Here is a 14,991-nt window from a genome sequence, read left to right as displayed (position 1 = left end):
TGTTCATCATGACGAGCCTTGTCGTCCATCGGCGGAGAAACTACTTCACGGGCGGTCGAATTTCGATGGAGGGGAAATGCTGCTGGCCGGTGGCTCTCCCCTGTTCCACATTCGCCGCCATTCGAAATATCTAAACTAAGAACGTATGAGGGCAGCGGCTAAGCTACCCATTTCACTGCGCAGTAATCTGTCCTGCTTGAGCTCTATGCTAACGCATCATCAGTGTATACTGCTTGCCTGTAAAATCATCTGTTAAAGCTGTCTTACTCTCTATATCTCAGGCATGCATTGTAACTAATGTCAACATTGATTTCTCTGGTTATATGAATTATTGCTGGTGTTCTGCATCTTGCAATGGTTATTGGAACGTTTTGAGCTGCACGAAGCTTTGTCTATCCTTATAGAACCGGAGGATCAGACGGCCAAACATGGCGCGATATAGAAACTGGCCTGCAATAACAAACTGTTTCGAACGTCGAAATGCGTTTTCTACGAGAGTGCAGTTACAAACACGCTTAAGCTGGCAATCAGATCTATACCCTCAGCGGTCACCGAGAGTCGTACGAGCGCTTTTTCGAAATGCGAGAAAGGTGTTTACTGCTATACACGGAGCGAAATAAGAAGTCTCGTTTCATGTAGTGATTTTACAGCATTGGCTTCTTTCTCTTGCCTTTCCTGAAGCACTGCCTTGGCGTGCCCTTCACTTTCTAGCGCTTCTGAATCGCAGTATGCATATAAAGTTTTTCTGCACTCTCTGTGCGCACTCAGAAGGTAGGATGAACGTTACGGCCTAATCTGTAAATGAGTCGCGACATACAGCAGAGGTGGACCGTAACTTGCAAATAATTCATAGCCGGCGATAAATTGAAAGCTGCAGCGTAACCCGTAAAGAGTACACGCTAACATATATGCTATAATTTTATTAAGCCCTTATTAAGAGATACCAGGATTGGACTGCACGTAAGGCCTCAACGGAGCGATCTATCATCAGCGGTGTGTGGACTCTGAGAGATTGCTGACAGTGTCGAAAATTTATCGAAAATGTCGCTATGGCAGCACGGGTAGTAGTGTAATAAAAGGCTAGTACCACCAGCAACGACCTAAACATCATTAGACCGCAATACATTGAAGCAGGAAAGTTTGGAGCCGCATGACTACTGTTGCAGAGCAGCCTGGACCTGGAGCCAGAAGAGGTTGTTCAGGGCCTCGCTCGATCCGTCGGGCGGTCGCTGAATGTAGGTGCGGGAGTTGATGAGGTACGCCAGCATGGAGCTCATCTCAGACTCTTGCAAGTCGTTCTTCCTTATGAGCACCATGCCATCGTTGCGGTCGTTCTCAAACAGCCGATGCTGCGCCAGGCTCAGCTCAAACATGCACCAGCGACTGCGGCAGAACTCACGGCTCAGCAAGAACAGCGACACGCGGCTCTGCGTTATGGCCCGGCAGATGTTCTCGGCGATTGGGATGCCCGGGATGAAGTCCCGGTCGGCGACGCAGAGCCGAAACTTCATGGAAGCTTCGAGCTTTGGAAGCAGCACGTCTCGCACCCACTCGGCGTCCGAGGAGTGGTACGAGAGGAAGCCGTCCCACAGAAAGCGTCCTGTGTGCGTCTGTCTTCGACGTGCTTTAATGGCTATTTTGAGGTACAGCAGGCTGTAGATGCAGTACCAGCGGTTCCTGTAAACGGCGTAGCCAACCAAGGAGGTGACCATAAATGAGAGGAGCGCAGGAACGCCGTAAATTCTGTAGTAGTCGGGCGGCGGACAGTCGTCCTCATTCGAGGGCACCTCGAGAACGAACCTTCCCTCGTGCTCCTCAGGTTGTTTGCAGACAAAGCAGTCGCTACACTGAGCAGGATGCTTCTGCAGCATGGAACGAAGGTTCTTCAGCTGGCAGCTTGAGCAGTCCCAGGGATTCCAGCTGAGGTTCACGTAGCTGACGTTTTCGATGTCATGCAACATGTCTGCGCTTATTGTGGACAGCACGTTGTGGTCTAAGAGCAGGGTTTTCAGTTTACCCATGCGAGTAAATAAAGGTCCGTTCCACTTTGATATTCTATTATACGCAAGATTTAGCTCGTCGATAGGCACATACTCCACTGCACCAAGTCTTAGTTCTTTAATCTTGTTCTGAGACAGTATGAGTCGAGTTAAGGACATCAAAGTGGAGAATACTTGCGGGCCTTCGAAGTGCACGATTTGGTTTTTATTGAGGTTCAGAAAAATAAGTTTTCTAAGTCCCTTCACGTTTTCTCCGCCCAAATGCGTAATCTTGTTGCCAGACATAGAGAGATTGTTGAGGTTTTCCAAGCATTCAAATGGCGACCCAGAAATGTTAGTTATGTGACAGTTCTCTAGCTCGAGTCTCTTGAGCAGCGGAAATCCGCAAAAGGCACGATTTGGTAACGAGCTGAGGTTGCTTCCACTCAAAATTAGCCGCTGAGCGCTGCTGTTCCGTTGACATTTCCCGGGACAGTACTGGAACTTGATGTCACGTGGCACATTGGTATAGGACATGTCGAGCGTATCTAGCCGCGGTAAGGAAAGAATCACCTCAGGAATTTCGGGTAATTTTGTGCCGATAAGTGAGGCATACTTGACGAAATAGTTCTGAAGGGGGGTCGAAAGTGGATAGATGTCCTGAATGGGCGTGTGGAAAAACTCGAGGCGCTCAATTCGCGGTGTATCGAGGATTACGATGCTATCAAAGTTACACTTATAGAATAAAAAACGCTTTATAGGAGTGATGTCGAGATAATTTGACAGATGTAGAGGGATTGTAGTAACTTTGTCTGTGAACGTGACGTTCACAGCTTCGGTAGTGACGTAGCCAATATTCCAGAACTTAATGAATGAATCTAGAATCCGAGGATTAGACACATTCTTGTACCTATAACGGTCGATGAAGCCGTAGACAACAAAGTTACAGCTTCCGACGGCTTTAGTCCCGTTGCAGACGGCGACAGCGGCTTGCGGAGGCTTGCCGAACGTGCTTTTAATTGTCATCTGGTGAATGTTTACGAGCATGGTGTAAATGTTGAAGGGGCCAAAATTTCTGTCATAGTACGTAAGGAATCGGTCGTACTTCGGATTCCTTCCTAGCGGAAATTTATCCCATTTTCGAATCTTGACGGATCGGAGCGACATGCAGATGATGCTACCCTGAGGAGTTTTGTTGTACACAGGCTTGTCAGACACGAGCAGCTGTTTTATCGTCAACGTCACCGGCAAGGCAGTAATAGCATAATCCCAACCATCCAGCCCTACAAGAATGGTGCATGCGGCGTGGAGGTATCCGTTTTCAACAGTCACTTTGCAGCGCTTGAAGCGCTGCAGCTGCGTTGCGTAAGGAGCGATGTGGGTGCAGTTGATTGACGTGCTGAGGCCACAGGCTGTTGTCACAGCCCACAGAAGTAAAGCGCCAGTTTTCATGCACATCTCCGTCTGAAAGAAAAGAATGTGGCCGTTGAGCAAACCACTACCTGAGCTCATTTTCTTCATTTTCTTCCGCGGAGTCCATGGATTTATTTTCCCAATTTTCTTTACTTTGTTGGGAATAAAATTTTCTACGCAGTTGGTAGCGATTTCCTTTAAATGTGGGCCATAGTAGAGACATAATTTTCTTTAAAATCACTCAGGTATAGGTCAAGGCACGCTTTCATGCCTGCCGCTCGAAAATTTTTTAACAAACACATATTTTGAAGACTGAGAGTTTCAGAGATTTTAATGCTGCAGGAAAAATACGCCATATGGTGAGAGGAGCGGAGGTTTTCCACGGAGTCGGAAAAAGTTTAGATGCATCGGCTGGCGAAGTTTACAGCCACTAGTGCTCTGAACACGAGTGGGTAGTCTAACCACTGAATGCCTGTTAAAGGTTTTGTTGCAACACAGCATCTGCAGATCTGCGGATAGCTGCAGCCGGTCGTTATGAATAGCCGTATCAGCTTGTGTAATTTAGAAATCGTGATTAGCTTCCCCTTCCTCCACGGCGAACCTGTCATGAGCCTTTTTTGAAGCGAAAGCTTCACTACGCTATCTGCGGAGTATTTCGCCGTATCGGGCGCAAGTTACATCTGCGCATGCGCCATTTCCATGGCAACCAGTTCCCATGGAAACCAGAAGCCAACCTCTCAAAACACACGCTTGCGCACGTGTAGCCCCTTTAAGTACATTAAAGTCTTACGATTTAAAAGTAAAAAAATTCGCTGTGGCTTAGCTTGGTTAAGCCTGGTAATTGCGAAAGCAATATCCGTAGCTACGCCATGGTTCAGCTGGTAGTGTAGCTGGTGGTGGTGCTTGTGGTTAGACTTGTGGCGATGCATCTGTTATACAATCCAATCCAATGCAATCCAATCCAATGTAATCTAATTTAATCTAATCTAATCCAATCCAGTCCAATCCAATCTAATCTAATCCTATCTAATCCAATCTAATGCAATCAAGGTCAAATGAAGGTCAATGGTGGTCACCGCCGCGGCACGGCAAAGGCGGGAAAGTGCAAGTAGTATTGCTTTAGCAATAAAATTGCTGATGGTTTAATTTGGTTAAACCTAGTATGTACGCAAAATCTTCTCACACGCTGCCGAGCGGGTAGTCCGTTATTTCTGGTGGAACTGCCTCGTTGCAGTTTGAAATTCACTGAGACGAATCACGTGGTTAGTCCACTCTCTGACTCGGTTTCCATCGGCTGTTCCATCGACTCAGCTATTCGCCTCACTGCGCATGCGCCGCGCTCTTTCCGCGGCGGCGCGCGCAGCGGCGCTCACTTGTCACCGTGATCGTGAGCATGCGCTCGCTTGTCAGAACCGCAATGGATGAAGAAGCGGATGGGAAGCGGTAGGTACTCAGTACGGCATCAGCGAAGGCTAGGAGAAGCGCCGTCGACGAATCCCGAAGTCGTAGCATGGTGCAAGGCCGCCGGACCACGCGAGAAGGAAGCGTGCGACTGAGACGCCCGAAGAACGGGAAGAAGGCCTCTCTAAATGACGACGACAAGAAGCGGAGGAGCGACGACAGCGAACCGCGAACGAAGCCGCCGCCTCGACGTCTGCTCACCAACAGCCGACGGAAACCGAGTCAGACACACGGACTAACCACGATATTCGTCTCAGTGAATTTGGGACTCGTCAGAAATTCACGGACAACGCGTTCGGCTGCGTGTGAGACGCTTTTGCGTACACACTATAGTTTAACCAAGCTAAACCATCAGCTAGTTATTTTCTCCTGTGTGGGCTTCGGGAGGGATCAGCGGCGAGAACAGCAGCGCGAGCTGTGCAGAGAATGTCGCGTAGGACGTATCACACGGTGTGAAGTCGCTGGGGCACGGCTTTTGCTTTGCGTGCGCCCGAGAGGCGCATTTTCGATTGCGCGCATGGTTTGGTCTCATATGTCCAAAATTTGTTAACCCAGGGCGCTAACGGTAACCGCGTTTTCTAAATTATGAAAAATGATGTGGCTATTACTTACGGCCTCCTAGAATTTTGAAATTCCGACCAAACCCCAAGTAGTTATATAGTTAACTATGAGAAATTAATCAAACAGGTTGCTAGTTAATATCAGGAACCTGTTTTCTAATGTCGACCAGTGCTGGTATTCCAATACCACTGAAAAAATCTTTTTACCTCAAAAAAACCTATTTTTAAAACTTGGTGACGGCGGGCTCCTATTTTAACACCGATATATGGCGATTATTGTTTGGTAAAAAAATGAGCGTCTTTAATTAATAACAACAGCTATTTGAACTGAAAAACTCAATACTCTACTCTTGGCGATATTGGGAAGCATGATTTTCGTTATCATGTCTTACTGCCAAAAATGCGTTTCTATGAGTTCGAGTGGTGGCCAGTGCCAGAAGAATTTTCCGTGCGATAATTCTGATGCTTCACTGCTCTGGTTCCCTCACACATGCGCTCAAACTCAAACATTTATGATCATCTGCGGCAACTTCAAAGTTGTATACAAGCTCTTAAAGCGCCAAGAAAGCAGCTCTTGAAGCTATCTACATGACGTGAAAAATAGAAAAATACGCACCTTGCTCTAGCAGCGTGCACGACGCCGCGTGTTGATGCGTATGCTGCAGCAGGCTTTCTTTCGAAACACGGTGCGACAAAGTCACTGCGCAGACTGTGCACTTGGAAGAATGCCATCCGCGAACAGCGTTATTTGTCACTTCCTGCGCTCTACAGAGGAAAAGGAAGCGGCGATCGGAACGGCTCGGAACACCCCCAACATCAGGCAGCATTATTGCGAACAGACAACGAGGGTGGATATGGTGTGACAACGAGGTCGTAACACCGCCAGTGCTATCTTCAGTTCAGGATGTGCAGACGGAACCAGAGACTTTTTGCGTGGTGCCGAAAGCGCAAGCGGGAACTCTGTGGCTGCTTGAAAGATAGTTGCAACTGGCCCCGATAATGAAAAGCTCTCGCTGACCTCGTGAACAAATAAATTTCTGCCGAGAAATGCTTAGCCGCTTTGGTTCTGTGTGCGAGTTCGCTTTACAAAGCACTGGGCGTGACCAAATAAAAAATGAAATCTTTTTTTCCAGAGTAAGCATCAATGAGAAGAGCCCGTTGTTTCAACGCGACAGCGCTAAAGGCCCCGTGGTCCTGAAAATCCGATGCCGGCACTGTCGGCGTCGTCCCTGTGAGTGAAAAATCACGAGCGTTGTTCTGGCAGGCGGTCCCCAGAGAGCACCTTGGAGCAAGACCTACTGAACTGCAGACCTGCACAAATGACCCTTCTCCAGCGCGCATATTCTAGTTCATGCCTTTTGCCGCTAGGGTAGAAACATTACGGGCGGCGTGGCGCTAATATATACCTGTTGAGAAAATGGCCTCCTCCATCATTTTATTTCAAACAAGACAGTTTTGTCGTTTGTCCACGTATTCATTATCATCCATTTATCTATGCTAGGCACGGTGCTGCTGACGAAAAGAAAGCGAATAAAAAGGAAGACGTTTTTTATACTCTTCCAGAGCGAAAAAAGTCGTTATCATGGATATTTTTATTGCTGATGTTAAGATAGCAGAGGAAGACGAAACAAATGTATTAAATATTTTGCTCAAAATGGCAAACGGTGATGATGATCATAGCAGACGAACAGGTCAACCGAGCGCCCTCAACGGCCAATAAGCTAACGAAAGTTGGCGCACGCTGCTCCATAGGACCCCGCCATATGTGCAGGTCTGTAGTTCAGTAGGTCTTGCCTAGGAGGCAGGTGGGTCACCTAGGTCACGTGACCTTATGACGTCACCACAACCTGCCCACCGGATAGTGAAAAAACTGCCCACCGTTAGCAGGTGGCAGTTAGGTTAATGATTGGTCGCTCGGGGAGAGCAGCGTTGATCGTACAAGGCCCAGCTCTGGGAGCACCTGCCGTCTCGAGGTAGTACGTCGTACATCACTTAAACGCTAAGCCACGGCGCCAGAAGGGTTATGAGGACTCACATGGATCTATGAATGTAAAGTAGAAAATCACCTCCTGCGTATATTGAAATTGCGCTATAGCGTCACACTCTTAAGCTGGAGCTTAAAGAGGTCATGACATGGTCTGCCAACAAATCCTGCTTTTACATTGCAGCTACTAGCAACGACTTTGTTATTCGTTTCTTTATAACGAAATTCGATTGTAATCGAATAAAATGTTTTCTTTTATTTTAACATTCGCAGCATGCTGCTCTTTGCAACATCAATATTGGAATGCGGTATACTTGAGAAAATTACGATTATTTCGACAAGTCAGCCGACGCCAGTGAGGCTGGTAGGCGATATGAATATTTTATTGCTGATATTGTTAGGTACATGCCTAAATTCGGGTCGACTACAATCGAATCTCTTCCTTTGTTACGCACGTGCGTTTTTCTCGCGCTGTAGGTATACGCACGGCAGTGGGACGCTAACAAACATTCTCATTATTCTGCCTAGCAAGTTCGCCCTCACTGTGACGTGTGCTATTCAACTGCATTTTCACTGTTAGATTGAAGAAGAAGCATAAGCCAGCTTATGCTGGCTTAGAGGATGGAGCGCACGTGTCATCCCCATTGACGTTCAAAGGTTGAAGTTCGACGGTGGACACACTGTGGCCCTGGTACGAGGCTGCAACATGCTGGCCGTCCTTTGAAAAACAAAAAAAAGAAGAAAATAAGGCAAACATTACCACACCATGGAGTGTGTACTAACCGTACATTGTCATTCGCAGGCGCAATAACTATTTGCTTTGCGGGCGATCTACATGCTTTGCGCACCGCGCACGGCTGTGGTATCCGGGTACATTTGGAAGTGGTGGCTAGGTGTACTAATCATGATCAGAATATATTGTGCGGAACCGCATTATATGCGCGTTGCACACGCTGGACTTATGTAAACCGGTGACGTTCGAAATGTGTGACAGTCCAAGCCGGATTGCAGGTATACCTTTGTTATGCGGTGGAGAAGGCCGATTCTTCGCCACAGTTTCAGCGCTGGGGGACTCGACAGGTGCAGGACACCGTCCAGGTCTCCGTTCTTTCGTGCTGGGCAGCAAAACAACCGATAGCTCCGTTTTGATGTATATATACACAGTGAAAAAGCCAGTTCAAACGTGCGCCGCTTTGCAAGCATGAACGTAAACGCGAGAAGGTCACGAGACACGTGTCAGTCAGGCCTAGGGTGCTGGAGCAGCGAGCAGCGGCTCGGTTGAGACAAAGAAGGGGACATGACACGAGCCCTACTTAGCGACGTTGCTGGCGGTTGCGCCTGTGTGCACTCCGCTGCCACGTGGTGTTGAAGGCGACAGCGTGAAAGACCCCGTTACCCAGAAAATCTGGCTTCGGCGTTGTCGGTATCGGCGTTGTAAGCGAAAATCACAAGCCTGACTCTGGCAGGTGGTACCCAGAGATCGACCTAAGAAGCAGGTGGGCAGGTCACGTGACCTTGCGGCATGATTGTAACCTGCCTACTGGATAGCCCACCGTGGCAGGTCGCAGTTAAATTAATGATTGGTCGCTCGGGAATAGCAATGTGCAGGGATCGCACAAGGCCCACCGCAGGGAGCACCTGCCATCGCAGGGAAGTGGCGCATCGCTTAACTGCTGCACCATTGTGCCAGGAGGGCTATGAGGACTACCATGGATATTTGAATATGAAGAAGAGCATGACTTTCTGCATATACGGCAATAAACTCATTACGCTATAACGTCATACCCTTAAGTTGGAGCTTAAGCGTCTATTCAAATTTTGAATGACGCGCGAGATGACCAGGATCACTGAGCCCTTTTCGATCTGGATGTCATAAGATTGAATTGAGAGGTGGCGGAAAGGACACCAACACAGACACGACGAACCAAATGACTGTTATTCACTTGGGGGAAAAATTACAGGATGATTACGAGCTGGTAATATCAAACCAGGGTCATGTAATATGGTCGTAGGATTTCGCGGGATCTCTTGCCCCTTGTAGCAATGAATGCCACTTGCTTTGCGTAATCCTGAAACCTTACTTGCAGTACTTAGTTGCGTTGATCAGCACTGATGCAGGCAATTCTGAAAGTTACCTCCTGCAATCAGAGAGTAACCACCTCTGATTTATTTCTTGTGCGCGTGAGAACAACAGTGCTAAATATAAAAACCAGTGTCAGTGCCTAACGTAGTTTCCTGTAGCCAAGCGAGAAGCAGTGAAAGTCGTAGCAGCTAACAGTTTCATTGACCTGCCAAAACGTAAATTTCTGCGCAAGGTAAGCGTTTCCAGATTGAAGCCTGTAAAATGGACGGATAAAGGCCATAGGACTGTCTTCTGATTCTTCTTGCGTGCGGTATAATGCGAAGAGTTAGAACGGTGATTCGGTCAATTGGATGTTTCAAGAAACTACTTTGATTGTATATGGTGACGGCAAGTTCTTTGGAATCTTCTAGAATAACAACTAGAATAGCAATTATTGCCTGCATGTTGGCCACTTACCGAATGCCAGACTAAGTACCAGGCCGAGCAGCACGGTAGAAAACGTAGACACCAGACCGCACCAGTAGGGAGATATCCGGTACATGGGGAACACATCTGACCTGTTCGCGGGTAGATTATATAAGAGAGCGTGGTGAGCCCTGTGCTTAGTCCCTTGGCTAAAGAGTGTGGCGGAACTGAGCGCGTTGTTTTAAATTGATTTTTAAGAGCGTTATCTGCTATGGCCAGACTCTCCGGATATTTCGTATTTGTCGTTCGCGTGAAATGACGTCATCACACTGCAGTGCCATAATATCCTCTACCACAAGTCTCATGACTGATGTGACCCAGTAATCGCCACTGGACCCATTAAACCTCTGGCACATAACCAAGCCCCCTTAGCAGCTTACCCCGAAATTCGTGTCACATTACGAGAACGCACATTCTGCTTTTATTTTTACTGCGTTAACATTACAGCCCTGTTTCTACAAAAAATCCATGGTAGTGTGGCCGTGTGTGAAGCCTCCACCCTCCGGACGCACACTGCGGCGGGAGGAGTCTCATGCTGAAGCAGCTCCGGGCACCCGTTGATAAAAATACATCTGTCACACAGGAGCCACTGCCCACCGCCTATATCCACCTTCCACCAAATGCACCTTCCTCCTACGAGCTTTTTTCCACCACCCACCAATTTCTATCCTCTAGAATCTCAACCCTCCACCTCCCACCCGCCTCATCATTCTGATTGGTGTACTCATTGATAACTGATTGAATCACCGTATTGTGAGAGCGAAATGTCTAGGAGAATAAGAATGGTAGCTTGGTTTGGGCTAGTTGGTAACAGTTCTTCGAAAACATAGCGCAAAAAAAGGACACGGATGACACAGAAGTGGACAGGACAGGCGCCTGTCCTGTCCACTTGTGTGTCATCCGTGTCCTTTTTTCGCGCTATGTTTTCCAAGAATAAGAATGGGTTACAGTGTACTTAGCGGGTGCACTCAGGTCGCGTGAAAGCTTGCCATTTCTCTGAGGGCGAAAATATTTATTTAAAACAGCGCAAAAGACAGGGACACAGATAGAAAAGACACACACAGCGCTGTGTGTGTCTTTTGCTGTGTCTTTTGCGCTGTTTTAAATAATCATGGTTCACCAACTAGCCTGCACGTCTACCCTTGTAATATTTATTTGTTGCATTTTACTAGTGCTTAGGCAGAGAGCGGAAACTTGGAGGTGAATTAAATCGTTTGAATTTAAACTGATGGCAATGCAGTGGGCTACCCACAGGAGAAATAAAAAAAGCACTGTTGGTAAGGGGAAAAACACGAGTTAATAATGCCCTAGCGGGAACAAGCGGAGGGGGTGGGGGACAGACATGGGTAGAGCATGTATTGTAAGTGCATGCACGAATTAGATCCTTTTTAACCCATTTAATGTTGACAGGACCAGAGCAGCGATTCTAAAAAGCCGGACGTTCTAATTATGGGAGCTCAAATTAAGGGAATTCATCTGTATTTCGCGACGTTTCAATAAGCACCATCTTGCAAACCCTGCGCTGACACCAGCGCCACATTTCCCTACAGAAATATTTTTGCGAAACTGTCGTGCTCCCTCCTAAGCAAATCTATGTTGCGCCGAGACATTGTTTTTAAGGTGGAAGCCTTTAATGTCTCATCGTTGTAAGCAGCAGTTGTCGACAGAAAATGTCACGCTTTTCAATTGGTGGAAACGGTCGTGACGTCACAGTGCGCGAATTTCAAACGGGGCCAATTGTACTTTGGCTAGTAACCATGCAACCAATTGAAGGGATCGTACAGTGATGCTCCAATTAAGTGGGACTGAGCTTAGTTAATTGCTTAATTATCCAATTAGTCTAATTAGCTTTACTAGTCAGGCCATATAAAACAATAAAACCGATTAAGAAATTGGTTGAGCTCAGGAATCGAACCCCGGTCTTCGGCGTGAGAGACGAGCATGCTATCCACTCCGCCATGCCAGCTCGATGGTTTGGAATGAACAAAGGCGCGTCTAGTGAATACGGTGTCTTCACTCACTCTCATCCTCCTCCATTCCCTTCCCGCGAGGTTTAGTTGTCCACCGACAAATGAGAGACAGATACATTTCCTTTCCTCAAAAACCAATTTACTGACAAGCGAGGCGTAGAACCGAATGGGCGATGGCGTTCTATGGACTCCTTGGCAGTGTTGCAAGACGCTGTCGCGTTCCACTCTTAGGGGCATCAGTGACCACACTTTATTTCAAAAAAGTGCCCCCCTGAATTTTGTGAGACAATTACTGCCTAATTTCCTTTCCTCAAGTACAATTTTCATTTTCTTCATTACGGCTCCTCTTTATCTATCTTCTTTCACTCCCACTTCCTCCCTTCCTCTACGGTGCGGTTCAGGTGTCCACCGAGATGACAGAGAATTACTGCGCCATTTCCTTTCCTCAAAAAGCGTTGCGTTCAAAGGGCAAGGCATCGCGCTGAACGGGTGGTGTTCCGTGGACTCCCTGGCAGCGCTACAACGCGCTGTCGCGTTCCACTCTTAAAGGCGAAGCTTAATCGTCATTAATTAGCAGTTAATTAATATTCAGGCATTAATCAGTAATTAACCATTAATTAGTGATTTGTAATCACTTGGTAATTAGAACTCAATTATATGTGACGCCACCGGTGCCACAGAAACAGCGAAGGTGGCGCGGAAAACGCTTCCGCCTCTACCCACTTTAGACAGTCAAAGTGCCCCCTGAATTTTTGCAGTATGCGCGCCGCAAGTGTGGCAAGCGGATGAAAGTCGATATACTTCCCTTTCTTCTTTCCCTTGACCGAGAAAATAGGTTTCATAAATTTTACTTTTTCCCGTTCAGTAGGAGCAAGTGCAATAGTCGTACCGTGCATTCTTAGCGATACAGTTACTGCACCTTTCCTTTCTTAATACTAATCGTAAAAATAATTCCTAGTAATCATATGTGGCGCACTATCATTAGTTATGAGATGATTGTAGAATTTGTTGATTTTCATTGGACCCGATAGGTGTCACATTATGCTGTTGTGAGAACGCCACCAAGCTTTCAGTTCCGACGAGCTGTCTTTCGCAGCTACGATTGCTACGACTAATGCAATGACGATGAAACAATGAGAAGCACTGAGAAGTTCAGTGACTCAGCTCTAGTCGTGGAAGAGACAAAACAAGGCTTCTCACGTGTTCAAGACCAGTGCCGTGTGGTTTAAAGTGGTGACGTTCGCGGGGCACTTGTCCACACCGAACTCCATCCTGGGAGGTTCAATGCGACTGAAGAACCTGCCGGCTGTCTGCCATATTTGGACGAGGAACACTCCGAGGGCCGCCGTTGCAGTGCCCTGAAATGTTGAGTGAAGAAGCTGACGTTTCCGAGGAGGAAGGTTTAACCAAACGTTTCACTATATGCTCCACTGCGATGAAACTCAGAGCAGATGCACATCGGCGCATGCGTAACACCCTTCGAACAAGTTATATTGGAACGGCGGCTCGATTCCCCGCTGCCTCGACTCAGGCAGTTCCGTGCGCACACTGTGGAAGATATTGCGAGGAAGGGAACGAGAAGGTTGGCGCTATCAATGCTAACACATTGTGAAAGCAGGTCACACCACTCACCCTAGCGTTTGCCCAGGGAAACAGAAAGGCGAGGATCATGATTCCAGAGAACGGTCCAGAAGCTCCGGTGTAAAGGGCAATGAAGAACTGCGCATGGGTATCACGGTCGAGGGAACGAATGAGAACATAGGTGAGAAACAAAAGATTGGTTTATTGGCTTGTTGGAGTTTAACGTCCCAAAGCGACTCAGACTATGAGGGGCGCCGTAGTGATGGGCTCCGGAAATTCGACCACATGGGTTTCTTTAACGTGCACTGAAATCGCACAGTACACATGCTTCTAGAATCTAGCCTCCACCAAAAAGAAATAAGAGAGAGCCAAATGCACGCCCAAGTAATGCGACATGGATTTCAGCGTGTACTGTGCGATGTCAGTGCACGTTAAAGAACCCCAGGTGGTCAAAATTTCTGGAGCCCTCCACTACGGCGTCTCTCATAGCCTTAGTCGCTTTGGGACGTTAAACCCCACAAAACCAAACCAAACCAATCATCTTTGGATGGGGTCACGTGAGATGGCGTCATGGGGTCATATGGCTGTGAGGTTATGGTCTTCCGTAGAGGGTCTATTGCTCACTTGACATAAAACTTTCATGGGGTTCATAACTGTTACCACTGGTCACATGAGCTGTGGTGACATAACTGATGGTGGTCACATGACGATGACGTCTCTCGTACGAACGAAGTGACCTACGCAGAACAACCTTTCAAGAGCTGCCGCTGAAAGAACTCCCAGCGCTCCCGTTCTACCCCTACGGTGTTGAAGAAGTGACAATGACTGTACTGCGAGCCACTGAGATTACTGGAGCAACTGAGGCTCGATTCAGGACTGCGGCCAATGGCCCTTGAATTTCGCCATGTCGGTGGGGGGGGGGAGGGGGTTGTAAAGGCCGGGATTTGACGAAAGCACTTCAGTTGTCGCTGCTGCTTCTCCACGTTGTGAAAGAGCTAAAAATATGGGCACTTTCTTTTAAACTGGAGCCGGCCCTTGCATTTAAGTGTGAACCTTTGATGTTCAGTCAAGAATAGCATAAAGGTCTGGGAAGTTACTGAGATCCGTACAAAAGCTGTGCTCTCAATCTGTAAAATACTTTCTCGACAGCTGCTGACTTCCTCTGAATCATCAGTAGAATCCAGGTAAAGTTTTGCCTCTTCCTTGTACATCACTATCATTGTCAAAAAATGACGGCGTCCGCTGCAAGAAAAAAGCCTCTCTCATATCGATCCGATTAACCTCATCGTGTGCCAGCTGCGGCCATCTTATCCCAGCAAATTTCCTAATCTCCTCCGCCCACCTATCATTCTGCCGCTCCGTGATAGGCTTACCGTATCTAGAAATTCAGTCCGTTTCCCTTAACGACCATCGGTTGTCTTGACTTCAGATTACATGCCCTGTTCATGCCATTTTATTTATTTCGAATGTGATGCCATTAACTCACGTGTTTTCC

At 47.5% G+C, this 14,991-nt stretch overlaps 4 protein-coding genes across 6 annotated transcripts in view; 1 reads left to right on the top strand and 3 right to left on the bottom strand.

The window, feature by feature from the left end:
* Positions 1–6,142, bottom strand: part of LOC149365724 (uncharacterized) — a 161,090-nt gene extending 154,948 nt beyond the window's left edge. The window contains exon 1 of the mRNA XM_089545488.1: positions 6,030–6,142. The gene's annotated coding sequence lies outside the window, so the exon portion shown is untranslated. The remainder of the gene's footprint in view (positions 1–6,029) is intronic.
* LOC149365714 (putative RNA-binding protein 46) overlaps positions 1–14,991 on the top strand; it is a 378,374-nt gene that overhangs the window by 38,672 nt on the left and 324,711 nt on the right. The gene's annotated exons all lie outside the window — the stretch shown is intronic.
* On the bottom strand, positions 1,155–3,469 carry LOC149365725 (uncharacterized). The gene has a single exon (XM_089545380.1). It carries the CDS (start codon positions 3,435–3,437, stop codon positions 1,155–1,157), a length of 2,283 nt encoding a protein of 760 aa, XP_089401506.1. The 5' UTR covers positions 3,438–3,469.
* LOC149365723 (sodium-coupled monocarboxylate transporter 2-like) overlaps positions 7,825–14,991 on the bottom strand; it is a 52,750-nt gene continuing 45,583 nt past the window's right edge. Inside the window, exons 12-16 of the mRNA XM_089545429.1 lie at positions 13,548–13,634; positions 13,116–13,273; positions 9,937–10,037; positions 8,415–8,512; positions 7,825–8,115 (exon numbers count right to left, since the gene is read on the bottom strand). Of these exons, the coding sequence (XP_089401555.1) occupies positions 8,002–8,115; positions 8,415–8,512; positions 9,937–10,037; positions 13,116–13,273; positions 13,548–13,634 (558 nt within the window). The 3' untranslated portion in view covers positions 7,825–8,001. The remainder of the gene's footprint in view (positions 8,116–8,414; positions 8,513–9,936; positions 10,038–13,115; positions 13,274–13,547; positions 13,635–14,991) is intronic.

Source organism: Amblyomma mixtum, chromosome 1 (genome assembly GCF_055824585.1).
Source record: "Amblyomma mixtum isolate Tamu chromosome 1, ASM5582458v1, whole genome shotgun sequence".
Lineage (NCBI taxonomy): Eukaryota > Metazoa > Arthropoda > Arachnida > Ixodida > Ixodidae > Amblyomma > Amblyomma mixtum.
This window is presented reverse-complemented; position numbering and strand designations above follow the sequence as displayed.

Bases quoted from the DNA above. Each gene is read 5' to 3' on its own strand.
- LOC149365725 (XM_089545380.1), bottom strand. From the start codon at position 3,437: ATGTGCATGAAAACTGGCGCTTTACTTCTGTGGGCTGTGACAACAGCC.